The sequence below is a fragment of the Manis pentadactyla genome, chromosome 5 (assembly GCF_030020395.1).
Source record: "Manis pentadactyla isolate mManPen7 chromosome 5, mManPen7.hap1, whole genome shotgun sequence".
In the NCBI taxonomy this organism is placed as follows: Eukaryota; Metazoa; Chordata; class Mammalia; order Pholidota; family Manidae; genus Manis; species Manis pentadactyla.
In genome coordinates this window covers 59,943,162-59,959,490 of record NC_080023.1, presented here as the reverse complement: position 1 = coordinate 59,959,490, position 16,329 = coordinate 59,943,162, and the positions used below count along the sequence as shown (strand labels likewise).

Here is a 16,329-nt window from a genome sequence, read left to right as displayed (position 1 = left end):
CCAGAGGTCTGCAAAGACTGCCTTTTGAATTTTCAGCTGGATACTCATCACTACATCACATGAGGAAAATACCCGAAGCTGGAAGAATGAACCACCCAAAAGGATTAGAAGAAATAGTAGTCATAGCTCACACATGGACAAGGATAGTATGTGTTCCCAACAGCCAGAGTGGAAAACCTCATATTTTGGAAGATGTCAGTAGAATGTTAAGAAGAGTGTTGCCTCAGCAGTGGGTGAGATTTAATCCTAGACTCCCCCTGGAGTTTTTAACTGTCAGCTTTGTCCACGATAAACCTCCAGCAATTTCTCTATTACAGTTTAGGTTTTTGTACTCCAGCAGTGGCTCCAATAAAGGTTTCTGCTCCAGTAAGTTGTAATTCTCTGTGTCCAAGTTTTCTCTCCAATTTTGGGGGCAGTAGTTTGCCCTGTAACTTCACTTCTATGACAGATCTAAGAGGAGTTGTTGAGTTTTCAGTTTGTTCAGATTTTTACTTGTTGTTAGGCTAGAGTGGTAATTTCTAAGCTCCTTAGATGCTAGACTAAAAACTCTGTTTTTTAAACTCATTGTTGTGTCTGAAAATATCAAAGGTTAGTTATAATTTACTCTACTTTCTGGGTTATGTGATAGAAAATATTTGCATATTTGGGGATTCAGTAAGTTCACTAGGAGAATCCCTTGTGTGTATGTTAAAGCTCTATTGTACTATTTCCTGCACAAAATGCATTAATAAACTATGCACTTTTGTATGACCTATACATAGTGCCCTAAATAGTGTATATCACACAGAATATATGTACTAAATATTGGTGGAATACTCAGTAAATGAATGCATGAATTCCTTGGGAATCCCTGGATTCTTTCTGGTATTACCAGACCATTCCCCAACTTTCTAATGGACTCAGTTTGTTCTGGTAAAGATACAAGCCAGAAATTGTTCTAACTTTTAATATTGCTGCAAGTTATTAATATACTTTCTGGCTCTGAATCTCAACTCTGAAAATATCCCTTTTACGTTCAATTTGAAAGTAAAAAATCAGGCACTCACAAATCTCTATGTAGGAGTTGCTCTACGCAATAACTTCTTTGTTTTTCAAATAAACAAGGACACAAATTGTCAAACTAACAAACATAAAATGGAATACAAAACTTAAATGTGGGTATCTTATTTGTTAAATAACCAAGAGTTAGTGCGCATTATTTAGTGGTAGATTATCTTTGGCATATTTTAAATCTCAGACTGGCTTTCTCTTGCTGTCCAGGAATCCCTAAGTTTTTCCATTCCTTCATTTCCCACTTTACCTAACCTTGGAGTACAAACAAAAAAGCAACACTGATTTTAATTTTATCCTAAATAAACTCTAAGAGATGGGATACATTTTTAACAAAAGAAAATTTAACACAAGATACATATTCATTACCCAATAACATTTAACTGACTTGGAATTATGTAGCAACTCAGTTTAACTGTTGCTTACTTGGCTCTGCTTCTAGAGCAGTAGGCTAAGAAAATTGTAAGGTCTAAAAAAGAGTTATCAGAGGGTGAAGGAGATGTCAAAATCATATGAAGAAGGATTGAAAAAAAAAAGAGATTAGGGTGGTTGAATGGATAGCAATGAGAGGGAGGCAGATTTCATCTCAGTACCTGTCTTGTAATCCTTTGCATGGTTCACAAGACCCTGAATAACCTAGCTTCTGCCAACTTCTCCAGCCATATCTCACAAACATTTCTGCATTCACTCAGCTCTTTAGACACAATTTCATACCTCCCTTTTCAAGACTTTTGCACATATACTCCTGTGGCCAGGAGTATTCTCTTCATTTTTTTTTTGCCTAAGTACTTCCTACAATAGATCTCAACTCAAACATTACTTCCTCAAGAAGGCCCTACCTCCAAAACAAAACACCCTAGGTCAGGTTTCTCTTGCAGCCGTTATTTCATTTGGATGTCTCTCACAATAGACTATATATTTGGAGATATAAGGCACTATGCTTATGGTGCTCACCATTTTCTTGCCTAACCTTCTGCCTGGTACATAGTGTAGGTAGGCACCAAAAAATACTAGGTTAATGAATGAAAATCCATTCTTAGATTGGACAAATTGCTCCTTTTCAACTCAAATGCCAACATAAAAAGATAACCTGCACAAAAACAATAGCAACAACAAAATTTTTTAAATGTAGTGACAAAACTGAGGGAATAACACTAGTCATAAGATAATAAGAACTTGTGGAAATTGTGGGCAATTGAAGAGAACTTATATGTGTAAAGGCATTCAAAAGTCAAACAACTTTGAAATGTTGTGAGATGACAAAATATAGCATGTCCATGTACTTTTGGTTATAGGCTGCCGGTCTGCAATGCTTGTCTTAAAAATTATATATCCATTATATATTTAATATAAGTGATATTAGAGGACATTTAATGCCATGAAAATGTTTATATACAGAAAGCAAAAAAGATAAAGAGCATGTGAAAAAGCATCAGCAGCATTCTCATTTTATTTAAAAATACACATAGAAAACAGTGAAAATGTTTGTACTGAAATGTCATCAGTGGCTATCTCTAGCTGGTAGAATTATTTGTTCCTCTGTGTGCTTTTCTTTATTTTCTTAATGTTCTACAATGAACATGTTTTATTTTTGTATTAAAAAATAAATTGTTTTAACAAGGTAAAGAAGTCACTCAGTTGGTAATATGGAGGATAAAATGGATCAGAGAAAAGAGCCTAACAGACTTGCAAAAGTGGGGTGAAAGATGTTAGCCAAATTAAGTCAGTGGCTATGAAGACAAAAAAAGTAATTAAATACAAGGACACAGAATGAACAGGATTTGGTAATCTTGGATCTGTTTTAGGTTGGAGATAAAGGTTAAGGCAAATTATCTTAAACATGATTAATTCCATTGGTAACCCTGGATCTATATGGGTTGGAGGTAAGAGTAATAAATTTATTAGCTTTAAACACGGTGTTGAAAATTGTCAACCAAAATGAGATTCCTTATGGGGAGTATTATAAAATAGAAATAGGGCAATGGCTTGAATCATGGGGAACTTTTAACATTTGAGAGCAAGATAGAGGAAGACAGGCCTATAAGGAATACTAAATAGGATTGATTAGAGTGCTAAAGCAACTAGGTTATCATAGAAACTAAAGGAAGTGGATGGAGAAAGCACCATGCTTGTTTCTGGTGTTTACTTCCTGTGAAAGGTCCTCAACTAGTTTCAGGCCTTTCACTACATCTGAGGAGATTGACTTACATGAAGGCTTAAGTTGAGGATACTGTCTGATATAGCTTTGATTTCCAATCTCCAAGAATAATGTTGTCCACAGAAGCCAAATTCTCATTTGATTCTCCATGCTGTCAAACCTTGCTAGGAATTAAAGGTATAAATCTGCCTAATTCTGGAAATCAGTTGGCAGGTCTATTTGGTCTTCACACTAAGCAATGTTAAATTATGGTTGCCAAATCTAGCCTTTGCTTTATTTCTCAGATTGCTCAAAATCTAGGCAAGAGGGGAATGCTTTTATTGGAAACTCCTTGGAAACTGCAACAATTAATGCCTCCAGCAATTAGGAAGTATTGAAAAGCCACTATCTTCTTTAATAATGTTAAACATAGTTTCTCCAAGAAAGGCAATTGAGGGAATGCTCCATGATGGTGGTAGTGGGGCAACTATAACTACTGCCCTGAATCCTTGTTCTGTAAGATTCTCTAAGAATGGGAATATATTAGTCAGGACTATTTTAATTGCAAATGAATAGAACCTATTCCCCAATGGGAGATGCTAATATCTCATCCAATTACTGCATTTGCTTAAAAACCAAGAGTTCTGGACGGTGTGCATTTCTTTCTGTCAGATGTGGATGTAGTTCTTCATGGTACAGCATGATAAAGATTAATTTTATTTGATAGTGGTACGTACTTAACAAGGAGGCTAAGAACACCCTAATTAGCTCATGATGAACATAAGCTGATCAGTGATTATAGGCTTTTTCCAGGGTTCCAATTATGTCTTTTACTGTGTCCAATCTCCTACCTTTGTTTGCACTAACTTTAGCTCAAAACAGAGAATATTTGTTTTCCAAACCTGCAAGATGCAGGTTTATTTGATCCTCAGCCATGTGGATTACTGAGTACATGCAGAAAGGGATGTCTTAGACATATATTCTCTAATGCATTCAGGTAGCTAGCTTGAACTGAATGCATCCTTTCCTTGTAAGACCTCACTAATGGACCCATTCCAAAATCTTGACATTTTTCTATCAAGTCCTATAAAATTTCAGTCTTGATAAAGAACTATATTAATTATTTAAGACCTCAAATTCAACAAGATAATTGCCAGCTACAACATAGTAAGTATTGCCAAACCTCCTAGCCAGGGCTAATGAATTCTTATTGTGCATCCCACCTAGACTCACTAGTTTTATGTTTCAGGGTGTGTCATTTGTTGATAGCCATTCTACTTTATATACTTGTCAGGAATGAACACCTAAATTTTGCTGTTTTTTAGATTTCTTATTCTCTTCCAGTTTAACAGTCCATTTTGAATTTCACATCAACTTTAGACTCAAGTTTAGGGAATTTAGCTTAAGTTATTATTAGGCTGTTCTCATTCTTGAGGATTTTATCTAGTTACTGGAGATAAGTTCTTCACCATTATGCATCAGGCAGAGGGACATGGCACATCTGGCCTGCTGGCTGTCTAAATTTGTTGTTGAAAGGTCAATTGTTGATAAGACTTCCAATTTATTCCCAAAGTGAAACTGTTTACCTCTGCCCTTACTCAAGAACTGATGTGTCTTCTCAAATGGATCATCTATCCAACCCAAGTATTCACACCATACAGCCTCTGCCATGAGTTTTCATTACCCTATACTGAAGCAGGCCTGTGGAAAGGAACTGGGCTCTGTAAAGCTACCTCTTAAAGAATTCTATTATCTCCTTTTCAGTCCACTGTAGTCAAGGAAAATGCAGGCATGGGAGTGGTTATTGATTGTTTGATCCTCCCTGCTTAAACACATTATGCTGCCAGTCTACTTGATTGTCGTTGCCTGTGTTGGGCAAACTTCCAGGTGGGAAACATGGCACAAGCCACAAGCTCCATGTTTTTGACTCCAAAGTCTTCCTGGTAGTACCTATACCTTGCCCTTGGGTTTTCAACCCTGCAGAGACAGCCAGGAAATATGTTTTAAATCATGGTCTCTTTCCCCCTCCTGCAATACCAGAGACTGCTTCTATTTTTTGTAATGATTTCATTCTCAGGCAGGTTCACTCTACATGGTGACCAAAGACCATGGGTGGTTTTTTTTTACTCAATTCCAGAGTGAGGTGCCTCTTTCTCAGTAGTGCCAGCCAATGGTGAGACTCTCTCTGACTGGCTTCACCTTGTTAACCTGCCCATTCCTGAACCAATCATTATGACTGTAAAATAAAGGTAGTTTGGCTGGCCTGATTCATGGGCCTATGCCTGTGGTATGAGAATTAGGACTGGGTAATGGATGATTGTACCTAGGGAAAGAAGGGGACATCTATATTAGTTGGGATAAACTCTCAAATCTCACTTGCTTAGCACAAAAGAATGCATATGAATTCCAACACAAGTTTTCCTAATAGGGAGCTATCCTCCAAGTGAAGATTCAGAAACCAGAGTCATTCTACCTTGTGACTTCCCCATCTTTAATGCATGGCTTCCAATACATCTTTAAAAACATCTGCCTCAAGTTGATGGGGAATGGGGTATCTTGGAGGACATTTTATGTGATGTTGTTTTGGAGCAGAGCTGCAACAGGAACATATTACTTCTTCTCTCATTCCACTAGTTAGAACCTTAGTACCTCTAACTGGGAAGCCTAACAGCAAGGGAGGTGGGAAATACAATCCATGTGCTCAGAAAGAGTCCACTGCTCTGATCACTAAATATCTATTTTAACTCTCTTCCCACACATAGAACACATACTGCCCCAAAGGAGATAACCTAGAGCTCTATCCAGTCATTAGGTCAGGCTTCAGGTCTAGGTTTTTAAGTAATGTGCATTCCTCATCATTAGATCTAGATGCAACCTATGAACTAAAAGGGCAAGCTATCTCTAATATTTTCCCATGTCCCAGCAAACCGAATGTATAGTGGTAGATCAGGGACAGGTAATTATAATATGCACTCATAAGGAAAAAAGAAAAATGTGAGATGCTAGGCTATATGGATACATAATGATGAAATACTGTACAGGCATTCTGATCCATACTCCCCCAAGAATGGAGGAAGTTTTGATGAGACCCCCAATCTAGTCTTTAGGAGGAACTTTCTTGCCCTGTCTTCTGTTAACCCTGATACCAGCCTCTGAGCTAAATCCTATGTGAGTATTAGAGAGATGTAAAGCATTTATAGCCTACTTCCTATTTATGCAAGTTTGGGGTTGAACAGTTGCCTCATTGTTTTAACACTTAGACAATATTTAAACCAGGTTCATTATATAATTAGCAATAAAATTCCTTTAAAAATGTAGTCTTATTTGCTTCCAGTAACTGCATCCAAAGTTCTTTCTTGCATAGTTCTCAAACCTAGGTTTACTTCTTTACTTCTTTGCCTCTGTGTCGAATTCTCCAGAACTTCATCCAGCCACTTGGAGGCCATCTGAAATAAAGACCTTGGGTGGGAAGGTCAAAGCCTTGATCTGATCTTTGTTCCAGGGCTCAATCTTAAGTGAACTCTACTCAAGGGCTCTTCCAGTTTCACTTTTTACTGTTCAAGGTCTAGAGAGTCGGCTTTTCCAATCCTTCCAAATATTCCTATGTACTTTCATTTCCTGCAATTATTTCCTGAGCTTACTTCTTTAGTAAAACTGCACTGAAAGTAAAATTCAATATACACCAATTTTATTCTTTTGAACTATTTTCTCTGAAAATAGTATTAATTGATAGGTGATACAGTTTTCAATTCTCATGGGCAAGTTTTCCCAATTATTTTGCCACTGCAGAACATGGATATCCTTCTTCCAGCCTTCTACATCAGTTTCTCCAACATCTGCTGCATCATCACTGTGCCAATACAACATTATTTAGGTTACTGTCTTAGCTGTACCCCTCTTCTGGTACCAATTTCTGGATTAGTTACGGTTGTTCTAGCTCCTATTACATGTAAATACTCAAATCTCAATATCCTCTCTTATAAAAAATCCAAAAAGGAGTGTTTCTAATTTGGAGGTGGCTCTTTTTCAAGTAGTGATTTAGTCACTTGTGCTCCTTGTCTTTTCTGGCTCTGGCATCTCCAACATACAGTTTTCAAGGTCACCATACTTGCCAGCTTCAAACTGATGGAAAAAGAGTAAGGGAGGATGGGAGAACTTCATTATACCTGAAAATGAGCACACCATTTCCATTCACATTTTACTGGTTAAAAGTCAATCACATGGCTACAACTAATTGCAAAGGAAATTGGGAAATTTGGTCTAGCTATAGATCCAGAAATCAGAAGTTTCATAAATGCCTAGTGAAGTCTTTGCTACCAGTTCTAAAAGGAAAAAAAAAAAGCTAGATTAAAAATAATAGAAAGTGACTGCAGGGACCTACCATTCTAAGAGGTTTGACCTTACCAAACTAGCCCTAACAAAATATTCATTTCACCACTATATAAAAGAGTAAGAACTCATTTTCTTCTAAATAATGGGATTACTTTAAAGTGAGTATTTTTGGTAGTGTGACAGGTACATAAATTAGACTGTAGATGGTTAATGAAATTCAGATAACAAAAAGAGACACCAAATATAGAACTCTTTTTGGCCTTGTTGTAAATAAGGAAAGAGTGGAACCAGAAATGTGGAGGATTGAAGACAGAAAAGATAATAAATGAATGAGAAAGAGGGGACTGGGACTAGAGTACAGATGGATAATTCATCTTACAGGATGCAGGGAGTGTCTTATTCCTCTGATACTAGAGAAAAGGAAAGATTTGGAAGCATCTAAGTTTCTAGCATTTGGAAAATTGAACTTTGTGCCTAATAGCATCTACCTCTTGTGACATTTGAAGTAAAACCATGTAATGAAATGAGCTGGGATTTAAAGACCGCAAAAAGTATTCTATTGTTAGGAAGGAAAAATGCTGAAGGATATACAAAGTAGGAGGGAGGAATCCAGCTGAAGTTATAGAACCTAAATATGCAGTTCTAAGATACACAATGTAGTGTACTGTTCTGCACAGGAACTCAGTAACAACTAGGAGAGGAACGGGCAGATGATTAGTACTTTGTGAGCATACTTTTATCTTACATATTTATCAAACCTTAAAAGTCCTTGGAAGCAGACTGATTTCATTAACTATGCACACAGTAGGCTCATGATGAAATTTTGCTTGAATGAACTGATTCAGTCATTACCAATTCTGCCATAGTACTCTGTCGAGTATTGGCAACTGCCCACATTTCATATGGTATGCCAATGCTAAAAAGAAACAAAAATGCTAAAAAAAAATTCAGGCACACTCAGCTAAACTTAGCAGTTTTAAAATGGCAAGTATGTCAGCTGAGGCATACTTTTTATTTTGTGCCAGTACATCTGTCTTTGATGTTTGCTTCATTTTCCTTACGCCACTGTACTATTGGACCAGGAAGGGATAATTTTTAATTAACAAAACTACACCATTATTTCAAAAGTCCTGAAAGTTCTTCAGATACCTACAAATGAACTCACCCCCATCAAATTATTCTTTCTAAGGCTGGATAGACAAGGATGATTACTTATGATGCTCACTTCACAGACAAAAGGTAAACTGGTGAGAGGTGGAAGAACTAGATCAGGGTCATTCAGTGAATTGTCCGCAAAGTCCTTCTCCTGCGTTCCGTTTGGAAACTAGAGTTGTTATCTAAGACATCACCTAATCAAACTCATTCATATTGCCCAGGTGTAAACTTAGACTCAGGAAGTCTTTGCCTCAAAACTCAGAGAAGCCAAAAGAGGCTCTTTCCCTCACACGACGCCATCTCTCATGATTCCAAACTCACGATTTGGCGGCGGAAAAAAAAGGCCAGGAGTGAACACTACGTACTTCACTCGACAATGAGGCCCCACCTCCGGGATCTGCGGCCCCGGCGGCCAGCTAACAGCGACTGGGCCGCATTTCCGCCCCAGCTTCCAACCCGACCCGGGGCCGCTCCTCTCCAGCATGCCCTCCCGCTGAGGCCCGGAAGCCGGCCCTAGAAATCTCATTTTCGTCTTTTGGCCACCCGCGCGCCACCGCTAGGGCGACGGCTGATGGCGTCACCTGCACTTCCGCCTGCGACTGCGTTCTAGTTACAAGCGAGGAAGGAAGAAGAGCGTTCTGAAGGGCTGTGTGTGGGGAAATAGCAAGGAAAGAGAAGAAATCCCGGTGCTCGCGGGCGCCACAGCAGTCACCGCGGCCCTTCTCTGTCCCCGCCGTCCCCCCATCGGAATCCGCCCCAGGCACACACCCCCCGTCTCCTCACGGTCTCCCCTCCGCTGGGTCTCCCGACACCCGGGTCTCCCTCTGCGCCTCCCCCACCCTCGACCTTGCTCCCTCACGCTCCCTCCCTCTTCCTCCTACCCTCAGGCTCCCCGCCCTTAGTATCGCGAGACGAAGTGAGAGCTGGCGGAGCGGCGGCGGCGGCGGCAGTAGAGGTGACCGAGGCGGTGGCGGCGGAGGCGGCACCGAGCGCTGTGCGGCCCCGGTGCGGCCGAAGTCGCGGTAGCGCGGAATCCCCACACCCCTCCCCCGTCCGCGCCCTCCATCCTTCCCTGGGGATGGAGAAGGCCACGGTTCCGGTGGCGGCTGTGGCGGCGGCAGCTGAGGGAGAAGGGAGCCCCCCGGCGGTGGCGGCTATTGCAGGCCCCCCCGCGGCGGCGGCGGCGGCGGAGGTCGGCGGCGGCAGCGGGGCTCGCTCGGCCTCGTCTCCTCGTGGTATGGTGCGCGTCTGCGACCTGCTCCTGAAGAAGAAGCCGCCGCAGCAGCAACACCACAAGGCCAAGCGTAACCGGACTTGCCGACCCCCCAGCAGCAGCGAAAGCAGCAGCGACAGCGACAACAGTGGCGGCGGCGGCGGCGGCACCAGCAGCAACAACAGCGAGGAAGAGGAGGACGACGACGACGAGGAGGAGGAGGTTTCTGAGGCAAGGGCCTGGTTTCAGAGGAAGGCGGGCGGAGGGGTCTGTAAAGGGTGGGAAGGTAGAAAGGGGCTTGCGGTGGGACTCATTCCTGCAGGTCGCACCCTCTTAGGGGCCAGGCTTTCCACTGCCCTCTTTCTTTCCCGGCCTAACCGGTGAGGTGTGGGGCTGTGGGGGAGGGTAGCTGACACGTGGGGATGGGATGGGAGGACCGCAGAGTCAGGGGTTGGTGAGCAGCATGTTGCCTTGGGATGGTTCACATGGTTAAGGATGGAGGGAACTGGTTAGATTACCTATTTGCACACCGGCGGGGTCCGCCTGGGGTCAGCAGGGCTATGTTATTCCTGGGGCGGGAGCGGGACCAACGCGGGAGGGGTAAGTTAATAGGTAGATGAGCCCCTTGGGGAACTACTAGGAGGCTGGTTAATTTTTCCCGGTTGTGCGGTGGAGGGGAGCAGTTTTGCGGGGAGGTAAGGTTGTAATGGCTTCAGAGCTAAGTATTTGTGTCTGTGAGGGACACGTGAGAAGCTGTACTTTTCCATACTGTTTTGCCGCAGGTTTTTTTCATAATTATTGTGGTTGCTGAAGTAACCTTCACTTCCTCGATCTCTCAGGGATTTTTGGATGAACTGATCTTACATCCGTATACATTTATAGATAACTATCTCAGTGACTGAAAATATATTTGAACCTTACATGTGCGTACATACACATCTTAAAATGGTTCCTTAGTAAGGAGGAGTTAAGCTAGGCCCAGTTTTTGAGATAATACGGGGCAGCTAAACAATCGGCTTTGGACCTGGGCTTGGTTATGAGTTGGAATAGGAAGGCCTCTTGGTTTGTTCTAGTGATCTGGTTTCATAATAACTGTTTATAATTTTTCCTGGGTCCACAGACAGGCGGCGTTGCAGGACCTTATTCAAAGGCCATAACCCAAAAGCTTGGTGGAAGGTGTGTCATACTAGTAACAAACTAAGAGCTAGCCTTATTAGTTATAGCTCTTATCCCCTCTCTGCTATGGAATCTAGGAAACCTTGATCTGGAGAAAGAAGTTGTAACTTAAGGCAGTATCAGGAAAGCAGCTTTAAAGGCTGATTATAAATTTACTTACAAGAGAGAACAACTGAATTATCCGGAAGTACCACTTGTCATTTGTTCTCATCCACAAACATAGAGCTTATCTTGGTACATGGCTGGTTGTTTTTGAAAATTGAATTATTAAATCTTGTGTTCTGTTCAAATAAAGAAATATCTTTTAAAGAATTTGAGACTCCATTGGTAGAAGACTAGATTCTTTTTTATCTCAGACTGGATGAAGTTACGTAGGTAGAGATGTAATAGTTGAAGTATACATGCCAAAAAGATGGACACTACCTGCTGTTCCATTGGCCTATTGAATTGTAAGGATACGCTTGCATTGATAGATTTTGTATTGTCCTAGTTGGGTGTTTCAGAATAGTGTGTTGCTCAGATTGCATTTGGAACAATGAAGAGAAGGATATGACAGGATCTTTATTCCCAATAAAATCTATCTCCTTAGAATTGCTTAGTTGTATGATTCTTCACAGATAGGAGAAACATTTTAGAGATACTGTAGGCCAGCCCTTTTATTTTAAAAATGAGGAAAACAAGGCTTAGAAGAGAGACTGGTTGTGGTGTATTATTAGCAAAAGTAGCTATCAAAGTTTTCTAATGGTTCAGACCAGTACACTTTTCATAAAATTTATTTCCTTGTATCCTGCTCCTGACCTCTTTCAAAACATAGGCTAAAAATTGCCCTCAATATCACATTGAATGTATTACTTACTGGAGTGTTATGCTATTAACTTCACATACCTAGGCAGTTTTATCCATTGGAATTTGGTCAAATAAGCAAAACTACTAGTAATTTCTTAAACCACGTAGAATAGCCTTTAGTTGGTAGGCATAATTTTGTGCGTCAGGTTTGTTTTCCTTGGAAAGCAGGAATGGTATAGTTGACTTTGATCAACTAGGGGAATGTTTCTTTGTTTTTAATATGCTTTATTCTATCTTCTGCACACTTGTATAAACAGTGGGTTTGTCATTCGTTATGAAGATGAGTCAGGAGAAATAAGTGTGAGAAAGCACAACCATTAAAACTTAACCTCTATAGGTAGGTACATCATGACGGATAAGCAGACAGAAAGTACTGTATCTCTGCACCTGCCTCCATCCTTGACCAAAATAATAAGTAAACCTCACCGTCACTGTACATTATAAATTAAATGGTTGAGTTTTGCAGTGTTTTTCATTTCATTACCATTTTATTGACATGTCAGCAGAATTTTAACTTCCTACAGCTAGAAAATCTTGTGGCTAATACTCATTGTATATAAGTCCTTTTTCTCATTCATTTGCTTATTGGCTGTGCAATGAAAAATGTGGATAACGTGATCCTTGAGTTTATTCTTCCAGTAAAAATCATTACAAGGTTAAAAAGGAATATGAAATGTTACAGGTTTGAGGTATTTGACATGAAAAAGTAGAGGATAATTTAACAAAAATACATGCATTTGCTATGAAGAAATGCTAGCTGGATATTCTCTATCTGCTGAAAGAGGAGTTGGAAGGAAAGGAGATTCATTTTAAATAAGAGCTCTATTTGTTGAACAAGAATCTAATTCTTATTAAATATTAAAGTAGGTTAAGAATTGTATTTTCAGTGTTTCAGAATAAGATAATCATGTGTTAGGTAATTTGAGTAACTTCAGATATACCTAGAAACAAAAGTATAAGACCAAGGGCACCGCCCTCCCCAATATGACAGAAACCTTTGATCAGTAATTGTAAAATACATGTTTTTCTTGTCCTTCAGTGGGTGACTGACCAATACAGACAGAAATATATTCCCTAACATAAAAACCTTGATGCGCTTCTTTTCAAATTAGTGGACTAAATTAACAAATTGCTTACTCAAATATTATAAGAAAAAAATGCTGAAATTGCAGGAATTGATGCTTCATTTCAGAAATAATGTTGCATTCTATTTAGTGCATTTTTAAATGTAATTGAAGGGCATCAGTGTTGCTAAAGCAGAATTCAGAGGAGGAAAAACTTGGCTATTACTCAAAAGTAACATATTTGTTAAAGGAGCATAAAATGTAAATACAATAGGAATTGATCAGAATTCCATCTATTTTTTGTAGGTAACTTGAAGCTTTAAATTTAAGAGACAAACCTAGTGAAATTTATTGGCTCCTGGGGTGAGCCAGTAAAGAAATTAGTACTGAATTATTCATTCACTTTTGACAGGATTTGCAAGGCCAGGGAAAATCTGATTAAAGACATGAAGGAGGTAGAGTTGAGAATGAGGGGAGAGAAAAAGTTTTCAGAAGTAGATTGTGTTCCCTCAAGTTTATTTCAAAATCTTAATTTGTTAGTGTGCTTTTTAGTGGAAAAATGCCATCTAAGTTCCTCTGTTGTAATGGTAGAATCTCATATTAGCCCAGAGAAGCTTACTTGTTTCCCAGTTTCATATCTTAATTGATTAGTCAATTATTTGTAAAGTAGATGTTAAGATCTTTGAAGCAATAGTTCTGTCATAATTGTCTTGTCTCTTATTCTGCTTCAGTACTGTACTTGATGAAAAAAAAATTTTTTTTTCAGTGAATAACTAGTACTTAGGGAGGATCCAGAATTCATTTAGGAGATCAAGAGAAGGAACAGTTTTTTTCTTTCCTAGGTCCAGTGTTGCCGAATAGCTAAAGTTTGGATTTCAACATCTTTTGGTTACTTAATTACTTCTTCCTAGTGATGGTGATCTTCTGAAGGTTTTAGAGGGAATGCCAGTTAAACTAATAGACACTGATTGTTGAATATCTGATGAGTACCCTAAGCCTCCTAGATATATTTTTATATTTTAAAAGCGAAATAAGAACTATTACTCATTTGGTGCCTACTGGTGTGTCAGGTCCAACATAACAGTATCAACTGGAACTTGGATTCAAATCCTTAATCCATCACTCACTAGCTTTGTGATCTTGGACAAGTTACTAAACCTCTCCATCTCACTTTCTTCATTTGTAAATGGTGATAATAGTAGATTCTACCTTGTGGCTTTGTTATGAAAAATAAATGTTTTCATGTATTCTCATTTTATTTTCATCATATCCCTATGAAGGAGGTGTCGTATTTGTTAATTATTCAATAAATATTTGGAGTGCCTACGGTATGCTAGGCATTTTGCTGTACTCAGTGAGCAAAACTGTTTTGAGACACATTGATTTTAAAATGTGTCAGTGATTAAATACAGATTTAGGGAGGTATGAGAGTGAAAGTAAATGGTTAAATGTATATCCTGAATAAAGTGTGTTACGTTTTGGAAGTACATAAATCTTGATGGGATATTCATTTTAATGGCAGAGATACTGGCTTAGAAGGATTTGAGGCAACTTCATCAGGGTCGCATGCTAATAAGTGCTACAGTAGGGCTTAATCTGCTGCAGGTAGGGCCTCATCTGTTTGAGTCAGACCCTGTTCATTCACTCACTCATTTTCATGCTTTGTTATGCTGTATGATGTTGGGTGCAGCATCTCTGATGTTCGCATTTCAGATGTTAAAACAAATTCAGATGGTATAGGAGAAGATACTTTTTGAGTAGAGCAACCATTGAAAACAAGTTGACTATCCAGGCTTTTCTTTCCTTTTCTTGTTCTAAAAAACACATTGAAAAAAAATACAGAAAGTACAGATACAAATACCCACATTCCCACCATCTAGAATTAACAACTGATAACAAAATGAAAGTTTATGATGAAAACTACCCTCTTAGAGACAATCTGTTGTCTTTCCTTACCTCTCAAGATTTTTACTTTGCAAGGTTATCTGCTTTTATTAAGCTAAAAAAAATTTTCCTTTTAAATAGGAGTTGTTAATTTGGGGTCTAGATAGGCTATGAATACCCTGAAATTAAACACAAGATTTTATTGAAAGTGCTTCTAAGTTTGTTTTTTCTTTCACCCCTACCCCCCATAGTATGTGTGCAAAACTTTCATTAGACGTTGTACTTAAAGAGGTCTGTGACTGCTTCCTCTGTCCCTCCTGAAAAATTCTCACTGCAGTGGTGGCAGGGGCACCAGGTAGGCATTTACGTGGATTGTTTAGAACTGGGAAACTGCTTGTAACTATGGTAATGTGGTAGTGAAGAAGGCCTATTTGTGTTGTGAAGTAGGAGGTCCAAGACTTAATCTGTTCCTTCTTGTTAAACTAGCCTTATGCCTACTCTGTCTTGTCTTAAATGCTCATATTTTATCTTTTAATTGATGAAGCAGTGTCCATCTAGTCTGCCATGGACTGTCAGATCATTAAGACAGAAACCTTGTCTTAAACATCTTTATATCATCACACTGTACCATGTGTGTTATATAAGTCTTAGTATCTTACCTCTGCTAGGTTTTCATGAAGTCAGATCTCTGAAGTAAAAATAATTCATAAATATTTCTTCTTTAGCCACATAGTCTGGAAATATTTGGGACTTCAAGTGTAAAGGTAATAGAACTTGGTTGCAGCTATTTATGGTGGACCACTGTCAGATGTTTTGACTGGACTGTAATTAATCAATTTAGTCATCATTAACCTCACCAACCTAAGTTGTATTAGGAGTTAGTATTGTGAAAGTTGTCATTGCTGAATAGTCATCAGAGTAGCCCATTTTGACTCCCAGAAATTCACTGGACTATTTGCTAGAGTGTAGAAACCTGTCCAGTTCTACCATTCAGTTGACTAGTAGGTTGATTTTGAGGCAGTATATTCTGCATTTTTATAAGGTAATTCGGTGGGTTAGAAAATATGGATGTAATGAGCTTCCTTATAATTTTTCCATACTTAACCATAGCTGAAAAATAATTTTCACTTCTTAATGAATGGTATGTAAAGTAGTGCCTGCTGGCATCACTTAACATATTTGTTAGGACCAATAGGGGGCCCAGCATCCATGTTACATAACCTATGCTAAATCTGACTAACTTCCTTCGATTTTCACCTTTTGGAAAAATAAGTAATTGAAGGTGGTGGGTAAATATGAATATCCTGCTAGTCCCTGGAACCTTACCTAGAGTTATGTCTATCCACTTGCTACCCAGAAGGAGAATACCCTTCCTTAGTTGGTGCTTCTTAACTTTTTTTTTTTTTGTCTTTAGAAACTATTCTTACCCAGTGATGAGGAGAGGTGGCACTGTGAAGCAAGAAAGGCATTAT

General features: G+C 39.2%; 1 protein-coding gene and 1 long non-coding RNA gene across 6 annotated transcripts in view; one reads left to right on the top strand and one right to left on the bottom strand.

Annotated features, from left to right (window-relative positions):
• The window catches only part of LOC118933358 (uncharacterized), a 61,034-nt gene extending 51,346 nt beyond the window's left edge, over positions 1 to 9,688 (bottom strand). Inside the window, exon 1 of the long non-coding RNA XR_005033085.2 lies at positions 9,556 to 9,688. This is a non-coding gene — a long non-coding RNA (uncharacterized LOC118933358). The remainder of the gene's footprint in view (positions 1 to 9,555) is intronic.
• ANKRD17 (ankyrin repeat domain 17) overlaps positions 9,261 to 16,329 on the top strand; it is a 171,411-nt gene continuing 164,342 nt past the window's right edge. For 2 of the 5 annotated variants that reach the window (XM_036927555.2, XM_036927556.2), the window contains exon 1: positions 9,263 to 10,118. In XM_036927555.2, coding sequence (XP_036783450.1) covers positions 9,753 to 10,118 — 366 coding nt within the window. In that variant the 5' untranslated portion in view covers positions 9,263 to 9,752. Of the gene's footprint in view, positions 10,119 to 16,329 lie in introns of all 5 variants that reach the window. The other 3 variants (XM_036927559.2, XM_036927554.2, XM_036927560.2) reach the window with 3 other exon arrangements.